This window comes from Prionailurus viverrinus, unplaced genomic scaffold (genome assembly GCF_022837055.1).
Source record: "Prionailurus viverrinus isolate Anna unplaced genomic scaffold, UM_Priviv_1.0 scaffold_60, whole genome shotgun sequence".
NCBI classification, from domain to species: Eukaryota; Metazoa; Chordata; class Mammalia; order Carnivora; family Felidae; genus Prionailurus; species Prionailurus viverrinus.
Window position 1 is genome coordinate 921724 of NW_025927622.1, and position 24290 is coordinate 946013.

Below are 24290 nucleotides of genomic sequence, written 5' to 3' on the forward strand. Positions count from 1 at the left end.
CCCCAGAAATGGAGGAGGAGCCCGTGACCCTCCAGCCCCGCGTCCCCGGCTTACAGCCTTGGAAAGTGAAGCCCACGGGGAAGCGGCAGAAGGGGGGCCTCGGCTTCGTCCTGAGTCCCCCCTCCCAGACCCAGCTGGCCCAATTCACACTTCCGAGTACGAGCGGCCGTCGCGTGCCCCTCTCTGGGTCTCAGCTTCCCCATCAGGACACAGGGCAGGGCGTGATTTTCAAGTACTTTGCAGCTGGAACAGCGGTTGGGGTTAGGGTTTGGGGCTTTCTCCTCTGACCGCGTCCCCACCCCTCCGCAGGCCTCAGTTTTCCCATCGGTCAAAACCGGGAGAAGACAAGTGATTTCCAAGTCTCTCCCACCTCGGTCCTTCTAGGAATTTGGACAACGGGTGGAGGGGCCACGCTGGGGTCGCTGTCCGGGTCTTGGGTTGGAAACATCGCTCCCTCGCTGGCTGGCGGATCCCAGGCAGGGTCCGTGCCCTCTCTGGGCCTCAGTTTCCCCAGCCTCTCCGCAGGCGCCGGGACGCCCAGGGCCCGGGTCCCAGGGGCGCAGCCCCCCGCGGCTGCGCGCTGGGCCGGGCGGATGACATCACCGGGCCGGGGGCGGGGAGGGAGCGGGAGGGAGCGGGACGGAGGGGAGGGCCTCCTCCGCGCCAGGCGCAGCGCCCGGTCGGGCTCGGTCGGGCGACCGCGGCCATGACGCAGGGTCCGGGCGGGCGCACGCCCCCCGCGCCCCCCGCGCCCCCGGAGCCCGAGGCGCCCACCACCTTCTGCGCGCTGCTGCCGCGCATGCCGCAGTGGAAGTTCGCTGCCCCCGCGGGCTTCCTGGGCCGGGGCCCCGCGGCAGCTCGGGCGGCCGGGGGCGCGGGGGCCGCCGACTCCCAGTCCGAGCCGGCCGGTCCGGCCAGCGTCCCTGCGCTGGCGGCCGCGGTCCTGGGCGCCTGCGAGCCGCGCTGCGCCGCGCCCTGTCCGCTGCCGGCGCTCAGCCGCTGCCGGGCCGCCGGGGGCAGGGGCCCGCGGGGCGCGCGGGGGGCGGCCGGGCCCGCGGACGCCAGCGCCGACGAGTGGATCCGCAAAGGCAGCTTCATCCACAAGCCGGCGCACGGCTGGCTGCACCCAGACGCCAGGGTCCTGGGGCCCGGGGTCTCCTACATCGTGCGGGTGAGTGCGCCGGCCGGGATCCCGCGGACCACACCTCCCCCGGACCCCAGCTGGGGGCGCCCCTCCCCCACTTCCCACTCTTGGACCCTCGGACCCCTCTGCCCCCTCGTCCCTCCTCTCCCTGCCACCCCGGACCCCCACCTCCAGCCGGCTCTGCGCCGGCCGCCCCCAACCGGGAGGCTCCGGGCTCGGTGTTCCCACGGCGTCACGTGGGGAGGGGCGGGGCGAGGGAGGCAGGTGGGTGGGGGACACGCATGCGCAGGGTGAACGCGCTCCCGCTCCGTTGGCGCCCGCTTGTGTAGGGTGGACGCGCTCCCTTTGGCGCCGGGAGCGGGGGTCTGCGGAGCGCGGTCGCGGGTGGTCGCGTCCTACCGCCCGAGCCCGTTCAAAGCTCTTTCTCGGACGGCGGAATCGAAACCTGCAGAGGCCTTGGCCCAGGTGGGGGGCCCGGGGAAGGGGTATCCGGACCCGGCCGCGCCCAGCCAGACCGCAGTGGGACTAGGGGACTCGCGCTGCGGTGTAAAGAGAGGGGCCCTCTTTTATCCTGGTGCTTTACTGGGAACCTTGCAAACGCACGGAACAGCCCCTGTGTACCTGCACCTACGACGGTCAACATTTTCGCCTCTCCACTCAAAATACCTATCCTGGCGTGTAGTTTTCCACGAAGCAGAAGGAAGTAAGCGGCCGAGTGTGACGCTTGCTGTGAGATGTCCCGCACGCGTCTCCCTAGATAGCCATCCTCCTGCACACGCACAGCTCATGGTTACGTCTGGGAAATTACCAGAGATCCCGAAGTGTCATCAAACTGGTAGTCATTCACACCCCGTCAGTTGGCCTTTGGGGACCAGGAGCCTGGAAGTTAATGTGATTGCATTTGGTTATCTGTCCATTTCCTTTACAACCGTGTCCAGCACCTCTCCCAGGACTGGGCTGAGTAGTGTCTCCCGCTAAATTCATGTCCGTGGGGACCCGCGAATGCAGCCTTATTTAGGAATAGGGTCTTTGTAGAAGCAATCACGTTAAGATGAGGTCATCCTGGAGGGTGGCCCTAATGTAATGGTTGGTGTGTTTATGAGAAGAGGGCATAAGGACACAGACGCACAGGGAGAAGCCACGGAGGACGGAGGCAGAGGCTGGGGTGATGCAGCCACAGTCCTGGGGGCACCAAGGGTTGTGGCTCGCCGCCACCGGGAGCTGGAGGAGGCAGGAAGGACCCTCCCCTGGAGCCTGCAGACGGAGTGCGGCCCTGCCTCCACCTTGTTCTCAGACTTCTGGGCCTCCAGAACTGGGAGCATGTATGTTTCTGTTGTTGTAAGTGGCCCAGTTTGTGGTACTTTGATAGGGCCGGCCCCAGGAGAGGACTGTGCCCCCGATAGGGTGGACGTTCTCGATGTCCCAGACACTCCCTCCACGTGGGGCCAGGTGTGCGACATCACATCCCAGGGGGGCCTGTTAGATGTGTAGAGCCTCAGGCCCAACGTGGAGTTGTTGAGGCTGTGGACCGCCCCACATTCTGGATCTCTTTTCTCACGGCGTCTTTTAACTGGGTTCTTTGCCCTTTCCCTTCCTGAGTCCTGGCAGTGGGTCCACAGGCTTGACTGGATTCAGAAGTGGCTTTGTAGCAAGAGTGTCTGTGGGTAGTGCTGCGGACTTGACAGGGGAGCTGTGTCTGCCCACTGGCTGTGAGGGCAGGCGTGTAGGATGTTCAGAGTTCAGATGCTTGCGTTGTGGGGTGCGGGGTGTTGGGTTCTTCCAGTGATCATGACATTTCTGTCAATGCAGCAGGTATTTAATGCATGCCCACCCTGCCAGGCACTGACAATCTGGTCGGAAATGGGGAAGATCTGGTGCCTGCCCTTACAGGGCTTAGATTCTAGAGGGAGACACTGACAGTAACTAAGCAAGAGAACACATAAATGGAAGGTGCAGGCAGGTGCTAAATTACGATGCAGGAACGAAAGTACCAGAGTGAGAGACTGGGTGGTCACCTCAGCAGGGGCATTAAGGAGAAGGCGTCTCTTGGCAGATGACATTTAAACTGAGACCTGAAGCTGTGAGGCCCCAGGCACGAAATAACTTGGGAAAGAGAGTTCCAGGCAGGGGCAAAGCAAGTGCAAAGGCCCAGTGGCAGGGAATGAGTTTGGCGTGTTTGGGTAACAGCAGGAGACCTACATGGGGCTTAGAGAAGGAGAGATAAGAGATTTGCTGGCAAGTGTGGCTGTAGATGGTTTTAAGCAGGGGTCGCAGGGTGGAGTTGGGGGTTTGAAAGGGTCTTTCTGGTGGCTCTATGGAAACGGGGTGGGAGTGGGGGCTGGAAGGGCAGCAGAGAGACCCAGGAGGGGGTGAGGGGAGAAGACCTGGACCCGGGCAACGTGAGGGTGGAGAGAGGTGGGGACAGGGTCTGTGTTGGAGATGCAGCCCAGAGGGGTCTCCGACTGACAGATGAAGGGCCCTGACCCCGGCCGGTCGGAGGGCCCCGTGGGGTCCGAAACAGCCTCGGCCCCCCGCCGTGTTTGCCTGGGAGCCTCTCTCCACGCGTCTACGTCACAGAGCCAAGTAGCGCCTTTTGGTTTACAGAGCGGCATGAGGTTAAGGCAGGGGGCAGGCATCCCTCAGGTCACACCGGGATTGGCTGGTCTGAGCAGGACTCTTTCACACTAGGACCCTGGGACGGCAGAAGAGGATGTATGGTTCCCATTTTGTAAGTTGGGAAACTGAGGCACAGCGCGGCAGAGCGTGTCCACAGATGCGGAGTGAAAATCCAGTACCAGACCTGGAACTAAGGTCCCTCCCACAGAGCCTGAACTCACCCATCTGTCAGATACTAGGGCAGTTGACAGATTGACAACCCCAGAGACATCCCGTCCTGGGACCTACAGATGTGTCCCCTCACACAGCAGAGGGGACCTTGTCCAGGCCCCTGAGGCGGGGGTGACCCTGGGGGCCCTGGGGGCCCGGCGTCCTCACGAGAGGGAGGCAGAGAGCCGGGCGGACCCCGCGCTGCTGGCCGTGAGGATGAGGAGGGGCCGCGGGCCCAGGATGCGGCACCTCTGGCAGCCGGAAAAGGGGGACACGGGGCTCCCTGGGGCCCCGGGGGAACCGGCCCTGCCCACGCCCGGGTGTTAGCCAGGAGGCCCGGGTCCGACTCCTGACTCCAGAACTATAAGGGGATAAGTTTATGTTAAATTTGTAGTCTTTTATTGTAGCGGCAAGAAGAAGCTAGTATTTCAGTCGGCTCGCCTCCCTGACGTCACAGAACCGTCACAAAAGCCTAGAATGATCCCTGTTTGAGATGAGAAGGCCCAGCCCCGGAGAGCAGAGATGGGAACGTGGCATCTGAGTTCCAGGTGCACCGTGTTCAGTGCCGTGTGTAGATCGGGGGGGGGGATCATCCTCACAACTCTGAGGGTTCCCACCCATTTTATACATCAGGAAGCCGAGGCACGGCGACGTCCAGGAACCTGCCAGGAGCGCTGTCCTGGTGAGGGTCCTGGCAGCTGCGATGCCTTCAGCTGTGTCACCACACCCTGACTCGGGGCTTAGACGTAAAAGATGTCGATTGTCGTATGTGAGAAGAGACCCCGGGTGGACGGCGCTGCGCTTACCTCAGCAGCTTGGTGGCCTCATCATGGATTCAGGCTCTTCTCTTGCGTTGGGGTGAATGGTGTCCCCGTGTTCAGGTCAACCTGGAACCTCAGAACACGGTCTTGTTTGGAAGTAGGGTCTTTGCAGATGTATGACCCGAGGATGAGGCCATGCTGGAGGAGGGTGGGCCCTGAATCGGTGACCGGTGTCCTTGAGAGCCGCGTGAGGGCCGGAGGAGGAGGCCACACGAGGGAGGCGGAGATTGGAGTGACCTGGCTACACCAGGGGCTGGACAGCGGCAAGGACCCTCCCCGGAGCCCCCGGAGGGAAGCACTCTGCACCACTTGGATGTCAGGCCTCTGGTCTCCAGACTCTGAGGGCACGTGCTTCTGTTGTTGCGAGCCGCCCAGTCTGTGGTGCCCTGTTACGGCCTCCCCAGGAGGCGAATACACCACCCTTGACGTGACTTCCCTCTCGGATTAGTTCCTTTCCCGGCTGCAAAGTAGTGGCTGTGGCTCCACCTGTCCCGTCAGCCTGCAGAAAAGACCCTCTTCCCGCGGGGCCTTTTTTGAATAAGGGGACCATTCCCAGAAATCCCTAGCCAGCTTCCCCTCATGTCTCTTTGGCCAGACTTGTGTCCTGTGACTTTCCCTAAACCGAGGTCATCGCTGCCCAAAGAACTTTCTGAGATAATGGAATGTTCTAGATCTGTGCTGTCCAGCATGGTAGCTCCACGTGACCCTGAGCCATTGAAATGTGGCCGGTGTGACTAACAAACTAAATTTTAATTTTACTTAACTAAATTCAACTGGTCCCACGAGGCATGTGCTTACTGTGCTGGGCGGCTCGTCTAGTTTCCTTTGGTCTTTGGACCTTGTCTGAAGAGGTGGGTATCTGAGCAGAAGTGAGCCTGTGATGTGGACAAGCCAGAATTTGCACCAAGCTGCGGGGACTGCTAGCCTTGTTTTCCTCCCACTCCTACAATTTTGACACCACCGACCTCTCCATTCACTAGAATTTCCCCGATGAGACCTTTCTGCTTTTTGAGGTGCCCTCGCTCGTGTCCTTTCAGGAGCTCTTCCTGAATGAAGGTTTTTACAGCGTGTGCCCAACTCTGCTCGAGGTGCTGTGGGGCACAGAAAGACAGTGACCCTGCCCGGGCAGACTGACTCTGGGAGCGGAAGGGAGCTCGAGCCCGGACACATGTCAGTGAAGTGACTAGGACTCCGTGTCGCCCAGTCTTTCCTGAAGTGTGGTTCTCATATCCCGGCAATATGCAAGGAACCATGGGAGGCTGACTGAGTAGAGCTGTCCTTTGGCCGCAAATGTAGCTTATTCCTTGAAGGAAAGGGGCAGAGTGTCTCCAGGGTGGACTAGCTCAGTGGCTCGACAACATCCCTAAAGACCTAGGTCTTTCCATCTGTTTGCACTGCCATCTTCAGCACGCTGGCTTAGCCGCCCTCGTGGTCACAAAACGGTAGCCACAGCACCAGGCATCACATGTGGATGCAGTCACATGTACTGGAAGAAAAGACCATTTCTTCCCTAATTCTCTTTTTCAGAAACTCTCCACCATTCCTCCCCACCCCCTCCCTCATTTCCCCCAAATGGCAAAATCCATTCACAGTAAGGGAAATGGGATTATCAAAGAGGCTTAAACCAATTATGAGCAGTGTGAGGTGCCTAGACATCTGGGAACTTCTTGGGCTCCACCCCAGAGCTGGAAACTCTGCGAGTGGGCCCAGCAATCGACGTTTCCAGGTGATTCCAACATCCATTAATGTTTGGGAACAAGCAGTTTAAGACAATTGCTTGCAATCCTGTTGGATTAACCACGACTTACTAATGCCTGGTATTTTGAAACCCTCCACCCTGAAATGAACTTGAGATACATATAACACCTACCTGCACATTCATTTCCCCTTAAAATTCATGTGATGTAATAAAGCAACAGCGAAAAGAGAAGCTCAAGGACAACGCTTGATGGTAACCTAGGGGGTGTTTCAGGATGCAAACACGTACGCTTCGTCCTGTAGGAGCACCGTGATGGCAACAGGGTCCAGTGCCTTTTGAGACCCACCATGCACGTGGCAGCCACAGACACCGTTGGAGGTGCTGTATGCAACTTGGCGTTCCAAAGTAGGGGGCACCTCTTGGTAAAGTCTGAGCTACACAGAATAAATAACGTGTCAATACGTGTGATGGTTTTGTTAATTCCGTGGGTATTAAAACCCATACTGAAAAGTGAAACATGGAATCACCACGCGACCCGGCAATCTCGCTTCTGGGAGTGCACCTCAAACAATTCAAACCAGGGACTCAAACGGGGATTTGCACCCCCGTGTTCACAGCAGCACACTCCACAACAGCCAAAGACAAAAAAAAAGTGGACACACCCCAAGTGTCCGTCGGTGGATGAAGGATGAACACGACGTGGTCCGTCCACACCCCGGAGGATGACCCAGCCCCAGGAAGGGAGGACGTCCTGCCACCTGCCACCACGTGGACAGACCTGGAGGTCACTGTGTGCAGTGACAGGAGCCAGACACAGAAGGACACGTCCTGCGTGACCCCCCTCACAGGGGGTCCCTAGAGGAGAGACAGAGAGTAGACGCTGGGAGCCAGGGGTGCGGCAGGGGGCTGGGAGTCAGTGCTTCACGGGACAGGGTCTCAGTCTGGGGAGACGGAAAGTTCTGGAGACAGGTGGCGGGGGCGGCTGCGCGACAGTGTGAGTGCGCTCGATGCTGTTGAGCTGTGCGCTTAGAGACGGTTACGGTGAGGGGCGCCGGGCTGGCTTGGTGGAGCATGCGACTCTTGACCTTGGGGCTGTGAGATCGAGCCTCGCATTGGGTGTGGAGATTACTTAAAAGTAAAATCTTTAAAGAAAAAGAAATGGTTAAGGTGGCAAATCTTACGTGTTTTCTACCACAGGAAGTGAACAGAAGTTGCCTCCCATGGCTTGGGTTATGACTGAGACGAGTTAAGATTGGAAGCACGGTGGTCACACAGGGTTTCCCACATACACGAGAGCCTGCAGGCCATTCTGAGGTCCCTGGGGACCTAGGGCGGTTGGCATCAGTGGGAGACTTCCCGTGTTAGGAGCAGGGCGCCCCCGCTTTCTGAAGAGCTCACACTGGTCGTCTTGCAGGCCGTCCCTGGGTCTGTGTCTGACTGGTGTTTGCTCACGATTGGGCTCAGGTTGTGCGTTCTGGGCGAGCAGCACAGAGCTGTGTCTTCCCCACTGAGCAAAGCAGGAGGCAGGGACGGGTGCCAGTCCCGATACCGGTTCCGGAAACTTGGATCGCTTGGTGTACTGGTACGAATGGCGTTCCCCCAAATTCGTGTCTGCCAGAGCCTTAGAATGTGACTTTCTTTGGAAATAGGGTCTTTGCAGACGTAATCTAGTTTAGATGACAGGATGCCGTAAATCTACACGACCGGTGTCCTAAAAGAGAAGTTGGACACAGACACACATGTGACGACAGGGGCAGAGACTGGAGTGTGCCTGGCAGCCGAGGACATCCGGCCACCCCCGTCAGAAGCTGGAGGACGCAAAGCGTCAGCTCCCCTGGAGCCCTCGGCTGCAGTGTGGCCCTGCCCACGCTTTGGGTTTCGATGTTTGGCCTCCAGAACTGAGAGAAAATAAATTCCTGTTGTTCTAAGCTGTCCGGATTGTGGTGCTTTGTTACGGTGGCCCCAGGACACTGACACATCGTCACACTGGTGAATTTATTTCCTTTGTAATTAGTAAGTGTCTGCGGGGATGTAGTGTGTGTGTGTGTGTGTGTGTTTTTAATCCGACCTTTAAAACTTAAGGATGACAAGCATAAAGCGTGTGAGGGCGTGTCAAGCTCATCGTGTCTGCTTGGGCACCTGTAGTGCAGCAACACCAAATCAGATGTGCCCGCGCGTCCCCCCAGGGGCCTGCAGCCTCCCCACCCCCACCAGCATAGCTTGGTTTTGTCTGTTCTAGAACCTTTCTGGGGAGGGGGGTTGAGAGGCTGTGCAAACAGCCTGGTTCCCAACACGCTCCCACTGATTTGTCGTAGCAGAAATCGACAGCTCTTGCCTGGATGGACGCTTCCCGTTCCGGTAATGATGTTTACGTCAGTGGCCGTTAGGAAAACACTGTTGCGCATCAAACCGGAGTCTGATGGTGGCAACAGGAGGTCTCCTCTCTTCCTCATATAAGCTAAAAAAAAAAAAAAAAAAAAAAGATATAATTCAGTACCATAAAATGTGCCCGCTTAAATTGTACAGTTCAGATTTTTAGTACATTTATACAGTTGTGAAACCCTCACCATGATCTAATCCCAGGACATTCCTCACCCTGAAAGAAAGCCCTGCCCCCATTAGCATTCACCCTCACTCCCCTTCCCCTCCCCCGGCCCCTACAAGCCCCACTCCCGTCCGTGGATGAGCCTGTTCTGGACGTTTCACACACATGGACTCACACCCCGTGTGGCCTCTCGTGTTGGGTTCCCTCCCTGAGCGTCGCGTGTTCGGGTCCGTCCGCGGGGCAGCGGGGGTGGGCGCCTCACTCCTGCTCGCGGCCGAGGGATGTGCGTGTGCTCGGGGGACGCGTCGTGTCGATTTGTTCATCCATTGATGAAAATTTGAGTCATTTCCTGCCATTTCCTTGAAAAATAAACCCAGTTATGTTTATAATTGGAATTTATTTAAAATGAAATGTTAAGTGAACAATAGTATGTGCCGTGTGGCACGACTTGAGGAGGTAGATGAGGGTGGTGGGAGCTTGACCCCGTCCCCTTCTGGGCCTCAGTTCCCCGACTGGTAAATCACCCCTTCCCTGTGGCGTCCTGGGGTGGGCTCTGGGCTGCCCTGGTTTTGCACGTGCACAGGAGCAGGTGGGACGCAGGGCCATTCAGGGGTGTCCTGACCTTCCGTGTTAGTGTCCTGGGGCGGCTGCAACACATTAGCACCAACGAGGCAGCTTAAAACACAAGAGTGTTCTCTCCTGGTCCCGGGGCTCGGGGTCTGAGACCCAGCCGGGGCAGGCTGGTTGCTTCTGAGGCCCGGAGGGAAGCACCTGTCCCGGCTCTCCCGGATTCTGGAGGTGCCGGCCTCTCGAATTCTCCACACTCCACCTCCAGCCTCACACACCTCCCTCTGCCTGTGTCTTACTGGGACACATGTCTTGGATTTGGGGCCCATCCCATCCACAGGCTCGGGGGGTGAGCACGTGTGTCCACCTTCAGGGGGCCAGCCTCCAACACACCACGGCTGACGTTCGGTGAGTTTGTGCTTCTAGGACAGAGGTCACACTCGCTGGCAGACCCAAGGCTGAATTTGACCTTGGATCTTCTCCCACGGCCTTGTCTTTATGTTTGTTTTAATGTGTATTTATTTTTTGAGAGAAGGGGACACAGGACGAGTGGGGCAGGGGCAGTGAGAGAGGGAGACACAGAATCTGAAGCAGGCTCCAGGCTCTGAGCTGTGAGCACGGGCCTGACCCCGACCTCGAACTCACGACCTGTAAGATCATGACCTGGGCCGAAGTCAGAGGCTTAGCCCCCCAGGCACCCCTGAATTTTTACTTTTAAAGAGAAGGCAGTGGGAAGGGGCACCTGGGGGTTCAGTCGGTTAAGTGTCCGACTTCAGCTCAGCTCACGATCTCCTGGTCCGTGAGTTTGAGCCCTGCGTCGGGCTCTGTGCTCACAGCTCAGAGCCTGGCGCCTGCTCTGGCTCCAAAGTCTTGGACTTCTTGTCTCTTTAAAGAAGGGGCTCTTTAAAGAAGACTCAGGTGTCTGGGAGCACTGGGCCCTCTGGCTATGGAATATGCAGTTTACCCCAGTCCCCACTCCTTCCTGTTGTGCAGTGGGGAGACTCCAGAGCCTAAGGGCATGGGTTCAAACCCCGCATCTGCACCTACCAGCTTATGACTTTTACTGAGCCTCATTGGGCCTCTGTTTCTTGGGAGTGGCCATTCCACCTAACAGTGGTCATTCCAGCACGGGGACGTGAGTGCTGTCATTAAGAGAAGTAATGTGTGCAGCATGCTTGTGTGATAAGTGGGTTGTGATCCATCAGTGTGGGGGGGCTCACCTCTCTGCAGGCCTCGCCCGCCTGGCCCTGTAGGCATCTGTCCCAGGGCGGCCCCTTTGTATCCCCTCTTGTGTGAGCTCCCCCTTCCCTTCATCTAAGGAAGGGCCGGGGGCACACTGGAGGACTTCAGCCTCACAGCTAGGGAGGGCTGGCATGAATTAGGTGAGTCTAGGGAATTAGGTGGTATGAGAATCAGAACCTGGGCCTAGAACACCGAAACCCACCAAAGCTGTCCTCTCAGTGTGCAGATCCACTCCTCGGAGCAGCGACCACGGCAAATTCCCTTTGAGGTCCCCTGTGTGTAACACATGCCTGGCATATAGGCCGTGCCCATCCTTCTGTCCATCTGTCCATCTGTCCATCGGCCTACCTGTTCATCCATCCATCCATCCATCCATCCATCCATCCATCCATCATCCAGCCAGCCAGCCAGCCAGCCAGCCAGCCGGCCATCTTCCCTTCCACCCATCCATTATCCATTTGTTCACTCATCCATCCATCTGTCCATCCATCACCCTTTCATGCATCCATCCACCATCCATCCATCCATCCACCATCCATCCATCACCCACCCATCCACCCATCCATCCACCCATCCATCCATCCATCCACCCAAGAGAAGGTGAAACAGATCTGTTCACTTCCCTACTTAAAACTCTCCCATGCCTCCCCAGCTTGCCCAGCATGAAACCCAGACCTTCAGCACAGCCCCGGGGCTCTGCAGCCTCTCGCCCAGATCCTGCTACCCTTCTTAGCTCTTTGTGCTCTGCTCTAGCTGCACTGGAGTGAGCCTGCAGCCTCTTCAAACTTGTTCTCACGCGTGGGCCTTGTGGTGGCCATTCCCTCTGCCTGGGTCTTTGCTTGCCTTGCCCCTTGTCTTCTGGTCACTACCTCAGGTAGCAGTCGCTGTGTAGCAAATCATCCCACAGTCTAGTGCAGGACAACAAACGTTATTTTTTTGTGGTTTTGTGGGTCAGCTTGGCCGATCTCTTCATTCCCACGGCAGTTGGCCAGTGTCAGCTGGGATGATAGGGATGGGGACGTGTCTGTTCTCACAGAGCAGGCTGGCCTAGCAGGGTCTCAGGGACCTGGGACTAGTGAGGGGACAAGCTCCAGGGCACAAGGGCCTTTTAGGCCTTGGCTGCGTCACCTTTCCTGACATGCCATTCGTGACATGTGTCATCTTTCCTGACATACAAGGGCCTGGATAGGGGGAGGGATAGAGGGAGGGATGGGGGTGGGTAGGGACGGGGAGGGGAGGAGGGAATGGGGTGAGGGACGGCTTGTGAGCGTAGTTTCAGTCTGCCAACAGCATGCGGTTTCTCCCCTGGAAACAACCACTTTACCATGCTAGAATCTGCTAGAATTACTCATCTACTCGCACTGTGTATACTCGCATGTGTGCACATCTTCCCCCTTGACCCCTTGTCCGAGGGAGTCGTGACTCACCATGACCTCTATTCTGCACCTTGTTCCTGCTGTTTAATAATATACCTTGGAGATAATTTCATGTAAATAAACAATTCTTGTCTCTTTTTACAAATGCATACTCTTCCATTTCAAGAACGATTTGTTTGGATTTAGCAAGCATACAGGGCCCCCAGTTAAATTTAAAGTTCCAACGAATACCAATAATTTTTGCCGTAAGTATGTCCCCTGCACTATTTGGGGCATACTTACACTAAGAAATATTCATTGTTTAGTGGGAATTCCGGTTGGCCTGCAGTCATGTATTGGATCGCACAAGCCCAAATGTGTTGTTTTAGGGTGTCTCTAATTTCTTGCTGATTTGTTCAGTTCTACAGGTCCCAGCAGCAAGGGGGGGTGCGTGTGCAAAAGCTCTCCCTGAGGGGAGACTGAGGCAGGAGACACGGAAGAGGGCCAGGTGTAGGGAGCCAGCCCCTGGTGCCAGCACCAGGGGGGGGCCCAAGGGCAAAGGGAGTGGGTAAGCGCGGATCCATCGGGTGCACCAAGCACCAAGCACCCGTCCAGCTGTCTCCCTGTAGTCCTGTGCTCGGAGCCCCGTGGAGCGGGCAGAGCGTGGGCCACCCCGCACAGTGACTTGTGAACACACGGGCAGTCCCTGGGCTGATGTATCTGGGGGCTAAAGTCCTAAAAATGGAGTTTCAAGGTCAAAATGTATGGGCATCTATGATTTTTAAAAAATTGAGGTAAAATTGACAAAATTAACATTTTATTTTATTTAAACAATTTTTAATGTTTATTTCTGAGAGGGAGAGTACAAGTGGGGGAGGGGCAGAGAGAGAGGAAGACACAGAATCTGAAGCAGGCTCCCAACTCTGAGCCTTCAGCACAGAGCCCGTCATGGGGCTCGAACTCACAAACCGCGAGATCATGGCCTGAGCTGCAGTCGGACGCTTAACTGACTGAGCCACCCAGGCACCCCGACCATTAACCATTTTAAAGTGTACAAAGTTTAATAGTATTCAGTACATTCGCAAGGTTGTGCAACCATCACCATTATCTGGTTCCAGGACATTCCGTCACCCTAGAAGAAACCTGTCCTCATTAGCCATCATCCCCTCCCCTCCCCTAACTGCTGGCACCTGCCAACCCTCTCTGTGTCTGTGGATTTACTTGTCTGGACGTTGCACAGACAGGGAATCACAGGACAGGTGCTGTGGCCCGGGGAATCACAGGGAATCACGGGACGTTGCACAGACAGGGAACCACAGGCCACGTGGCCCTCAAGATGCCCCCCAGCACACAGGCACAGCTGGAAAGAGGCTTGTGGCCCTAGTCTGGTCCCCGCTCCCCCTCCCTTGGCTGTGGTCGAAGCAGTCTGGGAGCTCTGCTGACTGTTTCTACCTCCTCTGTCCCTCTGCATTGTCTCTTGGAGGGTCTGAACTACCTTTCCGTGGACATGGTGGCCTAGGCAGGAGTTAGCAAACTTTCCCTGTGAAGGGCCAGACAGTCAATGAGCTGGGTTTCACAGGCCAGATGCTTTCCTCCCAGTCTGCTTGCAGGCCCTGTGCTGGGTTCTGGGGCTACAGTAGTGACAGGAGCATCACCATCCTGGTCTTCCTGGGCTCACACTCTAATGCAACAGGAAGGGAGAACGAGCAGCTGATGGTTAAGCCAAAGCGAGACTGAGCCTGGAGGGCCAACCAGCTTCCGTGGAACAACGTGCTTAGCATCAGAGAAGGGGGTTCTCTCTGAGGAGGTGACACTGAGCCTGGAGACGGGGAAGGAACCAGTGCACACGAAGATGGGGGAAGGGAGCAGCAGGGGCGCAGCAGGTGCAAAGGGCCTGAGGCAGCAAAGCTGGACATTGCTGAGGACGGGGCTGGAGACGAGGGTGAAGAGCTCGCTGCAGGGGGGGCTTGGATTCACTTGTCACCTGACCCAGGCTCTGCTGGGCTCGTGCTTAGGGCCTGCCTGCTAATTGCTTCTTCTCTCTTCTCTTAGTACATGGGCTGCATCGAAGTCCTCCGCTCCATGCGCTCTCTGGATTTTAACACTCGCACCCAGGTGACCAGGTGAGCCTTTGAGACCGGCTGCTGTGGGGCCAGGGCCTCGGGGCAGCTGAGGGAGGGCTGATGTGAGGCTTTGGAGAGGTGGCAGTAGCCGCTCAGACAGTCTGCGCAGCGACATTCCCTCCTGCCTCACAGCTTGGAGAACAGTGTGGTGGGACTGAGAATGGCCTTGTGGCGGGGCATAAGCTGAGTTCCAGCTCTGTCCTGCCGTCCAGTTGTCTCTGCTCCCCAGACCCTGGATTCTAATAGAAATGACACCTGCCGCCTTGCCGTGTGCGAATTCCACAGGCGTGCTGGACCCGCGGGTGCTGGCTGGTGTCCGGCTAGGACTCAGGTCAGGCCTGGAAGGGGCTAGGAGCTGGTTCTGGGTGGCACCTCCGTTGTCCCTGCTTTTTTTGGTGCAAAGCACATCGATCTCGTGATGCTCTGAGCTGCCAGGAATGAGTCATGAAGAGGCTTAGGGATCCACGTCCATTTTGTTTTTTAATGTTTTATCATTTATTTATTTATTTTGAGAGAGAGAGAGAGAGAGACAGAGCCTGAGCGGGGGAAGGGCAGGGCTGCCAGCTGTCAGCACAGAGCCCCACGTGGGGCTGGAACGCATGGACCCCTGTGAGATCATGACCTGAGCTCGGCCACCCAGGCGTCCCAGGATCGATGACTTTTTGCATGTGAAAACAGGCCATTCACTGTAGACATAAAAACACTCTACTGAGTTGTAATTCACACATCAAACAATTCACGCACTTAAAGTCCACAACTCGATGTGTTTTGGTTTCTTCACAGAGGTGTGCCTGTTCTGGATGTTTCCCAGACGCGGACTCACACCCCGTGTGGCCTCTCGTGTCTGGTTCCTTCCCTGAGCGTCGTGTGTCCAGGGTCTGCCCGCGGGGCGGCGGGTGCGGGTGCCTCTCGCGCCTGCTCCGGGCTGAGTGATGTGCGCGTGCGCGGTGGAGGGGTGTCCGCGTGCGGGGTGGACACGTTCATCTGTGGACGTGCGCGTGGGCGGGGGATGTACCCGAGTGACACGTGCGTGCACGGTGGTCGCGTTTCTCTGTGGATGTGCGCATGCGCGGTGGACACACCTGAGTGATGTGCGCGTGCGCGATGGACACGTTCCTCTGTGGACCTTTGCCTGCGCGGTGGATGCATTGTTTGTCAACCTGTCAATGGACACTTGGGTGGCTTCGACCTTTTGGTGATTGTTGTGATTCGTACTGCTGTGAACGCGCGTGCACAGGTTTTGTGTGCACGTGTGTTTCCATGTCTCCTGGGACGGGAGGTGGGGTGTCGGGCTGTGTGGTGTCTCCACATCTCGCTGTTTGAGCAGCAAGACCTTTCCCGCCGCGCCTTTTTGCCTTCGCGCCTGCCGGGTGTGAGGGCCCCGGCCACTTGGGGCCCAGCACGGTCCCTCTGACCTTCAGGGCCCGTGAAGTCCCAGTCCTCCCCGGGGCTAGCGGTTTCACAGAGGTCTGTCTCTTAGTCTGGCGAGCCCAGAGCAGAGGTCACGCTCTCATGCCACAGCTGGGGATCTTGGCTGGCCTGTGGCCGCATGACACTTGGGGTCCAGGCTGACGCCCTATGTCGTTGGCTCCCCTGAATCTCACCCCTGTGGTTTGGAGTTGGGCCATGGCCCAGGGATGTGTTGATCACTGAGAAGGAAGCCCCAGAGGGCAAGAGCTGAGGTCGGTATGTGCATGGGTATCTGCCGGGTACAAACGGGTTGGGGGCTGAGAGCCCCCGGTCCGTGGCTCTGTTCCTCCCTCCTCTCTCCAGGTGCCCGCTTCCCTCCCTCCTGTGAGCCCCTTCCCAGCTCAGGATCCAAGTACCTTCTCTGCCCATGGCTTCTGCCCCCCACACTCCCTGAGCTCCTACCCCCTCCCCAAGCCCCTCTCCGAGTTCACTAAGCCTCCTCCTACAACCCCCCACACAGGGAAGCCATCAACCGGCTCCATGAGGCAGTGCCTGGCATCCGGGGCTCCTGGAAGAAGAAGGTGGGTGACGGGCTGGTGGTCCTGGTGGGTGTGGTTGGAGCGGGGCGGGGGGGGGGGGGGGGGAGGGCGCGCCGTGGCCTTCCTGGACCTTGCCCCAGCTGGAGCCCCTCTGCTGCCCCACCTTTCCCAGTGCCTGGGCTCCCCACTCTGCAGGCCCAGCACTGCCCTCTGCCCTGTCCCCAGGCCCCGAACAAGGCGCTGGCCTCCATCCTGGGCAAGACCAACCTGCGCTTCGCTGGCATGAGCATCGCTGTGAGCATCTCCACCGACGGCCTCAACCTGTCCGTGCCTGCCACGCGCCAGGTGAGTGCCGCCACCCGTGTCCTCAGCCCCCAGCAGCCCCCCGTGCAGGGCAGGTCCAGGGTCCCGTGGGCAAAGCTGGAGAGATGGCAGGTGTGGGGCTGTGTGTGAACATGTTCACCTGGAGATGTGCCGAGGCCCCGCCCGAGCCAGGAGCCGAGCTGCCCTCATGGCACTCACAGTTGGCACGAGTGCGGGGGTGGGGTGCAGGGAGGCTGCTGAACCCCCACAGTGCCCAGGACACCCCCGCCGAGATGGGCCCCCCCCCCCCCATTGTCAGCAGTGCTGAGGGTGAGAGCCCTGGCCGGGAATCTTCTAGTGGAAACAATCCAGCAAAATAATATTGCACAGATAAGGGAATAATTACAAATTCTAAAAAGCATTGTGAGGCCAGGCAAGGGGGTGCTGTACGTGTGCACAGGGCACTGTAACCTAGCAGGGGTGTCACGAAGGGCTTCCTGGAGGCGGTGATGCTGGCTCCAAGGGAGGAGGTGAGGAGAGATGTCCCAGGCATAGGTCACCCTGTGGGGAGACAGAGCTGGAGAGGTCAGTGAGGTTCGTGGTGGGGAGTTAGGACTTGTCCAGACAGCACTGTGAGCCTGGGAAGAGCGGTGATGTGGGGGCACCGCGGAAGGAGCCCAAACAGGGCATCTGTGGAGCACCTGGTGAGGCGGCCACTGCTCCCTGGGCCCTGGAGGAACATGAGCACTGAGGACAGCAATGGGAGGTGGCAAATGGATGCAAACGAGCACGCGAATGAACACGGAAACAGGCCTGCAAGTGTGCACCAAAAGCAAGCATGCAAATGAGCAAGCAAATGCAAATGAGCATGCAAATGAGCACGCAAATGAGCACACAGATGACGATGCCCGGGCGCTGGTGCCAGAACAGAGCCTCCGGCTCTTCTCTCCTGTGTCTCCTCCAAGCCTCCATGGCTGCATTGGCTGTGCCAGATTAGTGCGCCGTCCGCGGTGTGTGTCTGGGCGGACGCGCGGGCCAGAGCACCAGGCGTGAGGGCGCAAAGATGGGCTTGAGTGTGTGTGACTGCATGTGTGAGCATCTGTGTGTAGGAGGGCGTGTCCGTGCGTCTGTGCACGTCTACGGGCGTGTCTGTGTCTGTGCACAGCTGCGGGCATTTCTGTGCGTCTGTGCACATCTGTGGGCTGTCCGTGTGTCTGTGCACGTCTGCGGGCATGTCCGTGCGTCTGTGTCTGGGTATCAGAAGTATGCACGTGTGAGGCTGGTGGGCGTTCCCCATCCAGCTGCTCTCCTGGTCACCCTGGTACCCATTCTGACTCCAGCCCTTTCCTGGTCGCTTCTCTGTGGCCCTGGCCTGGTGAGCCTGCCCCCTTCCCCGGCCCCAGGACTGTGGCCCCCCATGACTGTGTCTCTCTCCCGCCAGGTCATTGCCAACCACCACATGCAGTCTATCTCCTTTGCGTCGGGAGGTGACACGGTAAGGCCAGGGACTGGGGGGGGTAGACTTCTGGTCCTGTCTGTGCCCTACGGCCCCATGCCCATCCACCCCTGCCCCCTTACCAGGCCGGGGTGGCCCCGGCAGGTCCAGCCCTCCCACTTGTCCTCTCTCTCCCCCAGGACATGACTGATTATGTGGCCTACGTAGCCAAGGATCCCATCAACCAGAGAGGTGAGGTCCCAGTGGGGGCGGCCGGGGGCCCTGGGGGCTGCTGTGCCAGTGGGCCGAGGCTATGCTGATGCTACGTGACCGTGACCCTCTGCAGCCTGCCACATCCTGGAGTGCTGTGAGGGCCTCGCCCAGAGCATCATCAGCACCGTGGGCCAAGCCTTCGAGCTGCGCTTCAAACAGTACCTGCACAGCCCCCCCAGGGTGGTCCTGCCCCCGGAAAGGTACCAGGCCACGTCCTCCACGTCTTCTCAGAGACATCGTGCCACCCGACCAAGGCCAGATGCGCAGTCCCTGCGCTCACCATCTCCACCCCGGGTGTGGGCCTTCGCTTTGTCCCTCCTTCCCTCTCTGCTCCCAGTGGGCACGCGGCTCCACTGCCCCTGGTCGCCACACCCTCCTCTATAAAACCCGGGTGAAAACAGCCCGCGCTCGGGCTGAGGTGAGGATTAGGGAGCCAGTCAGCGGCTGTGGTCATCACCAGCCTGGACGGGTGTGGCCGACGCTTCTGCAAAAGGGCCGGTCGGTGTGTTCAGCTTGCTGGGCCAGAACACCTGCCTCAGCCATTGTAGCAAGAGCGGCTGGGGACCATACGTGAAAGGATCAATGGGCTGCCTGCCAGCAAAACCGTATTTATAGGCGCTAAATTCGGAATTTCATGTAATTTTCACGTGTCACCAAACATTGTTCTTTGGATGTTCTCCTAATCGCTTAAAAGTTTTGTGGTTTAAAAGAGTAGGAAGCATTCTTAGCTCCTAGGCTGCACGCATGCAGGCGGGGGCCAGACTTGCTGAGCCCTGCTTTTAGCTACTTAGTAGCTCACTGGGTGGAAACTTGCCAGACTAAGTGACGGACAGGTGAGCGTGTTAGACGTACGAACGTGCTCACGTTAAGGAATAGGGAGCGTCTGCAGGCGTACGTGCTGCCGTGCGCTTCTCCTCCGTTCAGCCCCTCACCAGCATGCCTGCGCCACACGGGCTCACGTGTCCATCGTGTCCGCTCGCGGGGCCCTCCTCTGCTGCCTGCACCCTCGTGCCTGATAAACACTGATAACAGCCTCCCCCGTCTGGCTGTCAGGAACCGCAGTCGCCTGATCAATTTCTACAGGGGCCCTTGCAGGGCCAGATGGTGCTGAGGGCACTCCCATCCTGCCAGACCGGCACCCTGTGTGTGCTGCCTGGTGGGGGTGGGGTGGGCAGAGGTGGGCGCAAGGGAGTGGAGACCAGCTGTGGTTTCTAGAAGGCACTGGAAAGAGTGTGAGGTCCCATCTTACAGAGGAGGAAAGCGCACTGGCCCAGAGCAGGAAGGGGCTCAGCCCGGCGCACCGAGCAAAGCTCCAGCCACGCAGCCTTGGCGTCCTGGCAGGAGCTCCCTCTCTCTCTGCCCCTGAGACCTGGGGTCCCTGCCTGTGCTCCTTCTTGCTGTCTGTCCCCAGGCTGACCAGGCCCGAGGAGACGGCCTGGGGGGACGAGGAGGAAACGGAACACAATTACTACAACAGCATCCCAGGGAAGGAGCCGCCCCTGGGTGGGCTGGTGGACTCCAGGCTCGCCCTAACTCAACCCTGTGCCGTCGGCGCCCTCGGCCAGGTCAGCCTCTGTGGCTCTCATGGGGGAGGGATGGTGGGAGGTCATCTCTAGGCACTGGCTCCTTGGGCCTGACCCTGGCTTCTCCTTCTGCTCCCCTTCTCCTTGACCCTAGGGGAGGGTATCTCATGCTTCCCTGCCCTTCCTTTCCCTCCTTCCTGCCCCAAATTGCACAGATGGGTCTGGCCCTCCTCCAGATGTGACTCCCACCCTCAGATACTGATTAGAGAATTCTATTGGCAGTTTAATCAGGGCCACGAGACGAGACAGGTTTCCAGGGGAGGTAATGAGAATGTACAACCGGGAGACTGACTTTGTGGTCGGAGGACTTCCACAAGGAAGCAGTGTTTGGGCTGGGCCCTGACGGGTGAATAGGCGTTGCCCGGGAGAGCAGTGCAGGGAAGGGCATCCAGGTGAAGGGAACAGCATGCAGCAGCCAGGGCCTGGGGGCAGGGTTGGCAGGGTGCAGAGCTTCCCTCTTAGCATCTGACTTAGGTCTCCAGCCGTGCAGGAGGGCAGGGTGTTGGATGGTGGGGTGTTGGGCTGGGAAGGTCCAGCCCTCCGGGAGGGCGGGGTGCTGGGCTGGGAAGGGGCTTGCACGTGGCAGAAGGACCCCTCACTCTCTTTTTCAGGGCGTATCGCCTGCTCGAAGGGACACCCGCAGTCTGCCGTGGGACCTGGGCCCCTCAGGTAACAGCAGATGCCCTGGAGGCTCAGGGAGGCCCCCGCCCCCCCCCCCCCCAGTTCCTCTCTTCTGCCCCACTTCACTTTCACCCGTGAGATGTTGTGCGCCCCCCACACTCTTAGTTGGTTTGTCTTTCTTCCGTACAGACTAGGTTCGTTGCATTTTGGGAGGGACACAGCATTCACGTGGTTCAAAATGCCAGAGCACAGAAAGGCCTTCAGTGAGAAGTCGTGGTGTCACCCTGGCCCCGTCTGCCTATCCACCTCCCCAGTCAGGCCACCACTGTCAGTACCAGTTTCCGTTATTTTTCCAGTATTTTCCACGGACGTTCAAGCGCTTTCCAATCCATGAACTATGTCTTTCGCTCCCGCCTACCTTTTCCCATGTAGCAATCCACCCTGAAGTTCCTTCCACGTCAGCACGCGCCCCGTGCCCGTTCTTGTTCGCACTGCCCGCGACCCCCCCGCGCAGAGGGTCTCTTTTATCTCGCCTGCACTTGACTCACGGACACTTGGGTAGACTCCAGGTGCTTGCTGTGGCGTCTGCGGTGTGACGAAGGGCCACGGATGTTCGTCATTCCGCTGGTTCTGGTCTCCACACGGTCCGGTCCCCCGAGGGCGGCTCCTTGTTCTTGTGATGGAAATCACGCGTGTCCCCGCCGCCCGGCACTTCAGGCTTTGGCTTTCACGAATCGACTGGGTGTTTGGCCCACGGGCACTTTGCCCTGTTACACAGAATGAGAAGTGACGTAAGGCTGGCACCCCCTTGGCCCTCCGCTCCCAGTCGGGGCGCTCAGCCCCCCGGCTCCTCTGTGTCTCCTCTCGGGCTCGGTAAGAACAGGCACCCGCAGACATGGTGACTCTCCAGGCGTGCTGTGGGCGTCTTGGTCGCTTTGAGGTTCTGCAGTGTCAGCCTCCTGGAGCTTGCTTGCCTACGTAGCCCCTACTGGTGGGCACCGAGGGTCCCCCCCCACACACACACGGTGTGCAGCCCCGTGTTTCTCCTGTGGGTGCCGAGCCGTGAGGCTGCTGACATCAGAGCCTGTTAGTCACGTTACTGGAGGCCGCTAAGCTGCTCTCCGAAGCGAGGGTGCCCGTCGGTTCGCCCACCAGCCTGCTGTAGTTGCCTGTCCCCTCACAGCCTAACATCTGTGCTGGGCTTTTTTTTTTAGATCTTCCCAGATAATCTGGGCACTTCGCTGCCAAGCATCAGAACCCTCGTCGACTGCCAGCACCCAGTGGTTAAAGAACCAGGTGCCAAGCTATAACGTGGCCCTTGTGTGCTGTTTGTCTGGGACATGGGCTGCTCACCCATGACTTCCAGGGTTCATAGGCACTTCCCAGCCCCGAGCCTTTGCACACACTGTTAAGGCTTCTTTTTACACCTTTCCCAATTCTCTAGCCAAGAACTCCTTCCAATACATCGATGCCCCAGCTCCTGTGTCTGGGGATTCTCTCTGTCCGGATTCTACAACCTGAGTTTCTTCCCTCTTCCCTGGCCCTGGCCACGAAAGGCTGGGAGAATCCATGCCTCCTCCAGGCAGACCGGGAAGCCTGCACTGAAACCCCTCTGCCCCCATCAGCCATCCATGCCTGGCACATGGCCAGCACTCGTATGGAATCATATCTGTTTGCCAGACGCTGTTCTACGCTTTTGGTCCTCACCCCGCTTATGAAGGAGACTCCCATTCTCCCTGTTTTACAGAGGAAGAGAGTTAGGCACAGAGAGGGTGGCGAACTTTCCCCTGTCCACAGAGGGCAGGTGGAGCTGGCCTGTGAGCCCAATGCCCATGAGTTTAAGGATGTAGTTGGCATACCATGGGGATTGCAAACAGCAGGGCCCTTGGGCTGGATTTGGCCACGCAGTGTGCCAAAATCATTATTTCTCTGCCAAGGATTAAAAGCGGTGACGTCTGGAAATGAAGAGACGGTTCTGAGAAAAGTACGCACAAATGCCCTTTGAACCTGGGAAAAGCTCAGCCTTGCTCAAAATAAGAGAAATGGGAAGTAAGGTCCCCCAGACGCCATTTACCTGGGAACCTGTCAGACCAGCAAAAACCCAACACCCTGGGAGGGGTGAGGGCAGGGGAACAGGGCAGAGGCAAAGTGGTCAGGATCCAGCAGAATCTGAATGGGGCACTGAGTGGACCCAAGTGAGAAATCCCTCCAAGGACAATTTTTACTGTGGTTGTGGCTTTTGAACCATGCAAATGCGTTACACACTTACAATTAAGCTTGAGAAGAAAGGAAATCCTACAATAGGACAGAAACAGAAACACATGACCTATGTGTCATGTGGACAGCATAATTACAGGGGGGACAGTTCGTTGTTAGTAATTTTTAGATGGGGACATTTAACAGAAACATGGGGGTTTCTGCCATCGTCCTGCCTAGTCCCCTCCCCGAGAGTGGCCCTCTAGTGCCCCACAGCCCCTGGTTGGACATTTATGGGTTTTCACTCCAGATGGCTCTGCAAGAGGGTGTGAAGTTTCCACCCGGCAGGGAGGGGGGACTTGGGCGGGGCTCCCAGGTGGGGTCCGCTGCTCCCCCAGCTGCCCCCTCCACTCCTCCTACCCTCCCCAGGCCCACCAGGGGATGGCTACGTGCAGGCTGATGCACGGGGCCCCAGAGACTATGAGGACCACCTGTACGTCAACACACAGGGTCTGGATGCCCCAGAGCCCCTGCAGCCGGAGGACAGCCCCAAGAAGGACCTGTTCGACATGCGTATGTAGGGGCAGGCCAGCCTGAGGGGGGAGGCCATGCCCCTAGCAAGCTGTAGTCTGATGGGGGAGGCCCAGCCCTCTCCAGTTGGGACTTTGCAAAGTGGTGAGGGTGGGGTGGGGAGTGTTTCCTACAGGACTCCCTAGTGTGATAGGGGAGGCTCTGGTGGCCTCCCCCCACCCCCCTCCCCGGGGCTCTTCAGTCTGTTGGGAGTAAGCCAGCCTCCTCTCTATAGGGGTCCCTAGTCTGAGGGGAGGGGCCTAGTTCATGCCTGGAAAGAGTGGCTAGTATGATGGGGGAGGCTCAGGCCCCTGTTCTCCATGATACTCCTTAGTCTCTTGGGGGCGGGGGGGTAGCTCCTTACCTCTGGGTCTCCCAGACTGACAAGGGGATTTTAGCTCCCTCCTCAGGTGACTCTGTGGCTCAAGGCAGTAGGCCCAAGCCCCTTCCACTGGGAATCCCAGCCTGGTGGGGGAGGCAACCTTGAGGGGACCCCAGTCTAATGAGAGGGGCCGAACCACATATTGATGGAGTGAACACTTGATTCCTTTCTTCCCTCTGTGATGCCCCAGCCTGAGGGGGTGGTCAGTCTAACGGGGGAAGTTTGCGATCCAAACAGCGTCATTATCTGCAACCACGCCAATGTCGTGGTCATCCACAGGCATGGTCATCTCCCTTCCTCGGGACGCCTCCCTAGTGGGAGTGCCCCAGGAAGCCGGCTGGAAATTTCTTCCTTCACAAAGTCTGCCAAGCCTCCTTCCCCACCACCTGACAACTGGAGAGTGTGCATGTGAGCGGGGGGCAGAGAGAGAGGGAGGGAGAGAATCCTAAGCAGGTTCCGTGCCGTCACCCAGGCCCCCCAACTGGATTTCTTATCGCAATAGGACATGGGCTGATAGTGCCCACTGTGCAGCAGTTGCCAGACTAAAGGCGTGGCCCCCGCTGCCTCCCCACAGCAGTCCTCACCTGGGAAAGGAGCTGCTCCAGTGTGGGGGCTTCTGAGGCCGGTGGTCCCCCGGGGTGATCAGGCGGCCCAGC

General features: G+C 58.3%; 1 protein-coding gene across 4 annotated transcripts in view; it reads left to right on the forward strand.

Moving 5' to 3' along the window:
• Positions 1-672: 672 nt before the first annotated feature.
• The window catches only part of SHC2 (SHC adaptor protein 2), a 29092-nt gene continuing 5474 nt past the window's right edge, over positions 673-24290 (forward strand). For 2 of the 4 annotated variants that reach the window (XM_047848385.1, XM_047848386.1), the window contains exons 1-10: positions 673-1171; positions 14252-14322; positions 16253-16313; positions 16467-16616; positions 18016-18069; positions 18210-18261; positions 18356-18482; positions 19694-19847; positions 20477-20534; positions 23112-23255. In XM_047848385.1, coding sequence (XP_047704341.1) covers positions 707-1171; positions 14252-14322; positions 16253-16313; positions 16467-16616; positions 18016-18069; positions 18210-18261; positions 18356-18482; positions 19694-19847; positions 20477-20534; positions 23112-23255 — 1336 coding nt within the window. In that variant the 5' untranslated portion in view covers positions 673-706. The remainder of the gene's footprint in view (positions 1172-14251; positions 14323-16252; positions 16314-16466; positions 16617-18015; positions 18070-18209; positions 18262-18355; positions 18483-19693; positions 19848-20476; positions 20535-23111; positions 23256-24290) is intronic. The other 2 variants (XM_047848387.1, XM_047848388.1) reach the window with 1 other exon arrangement.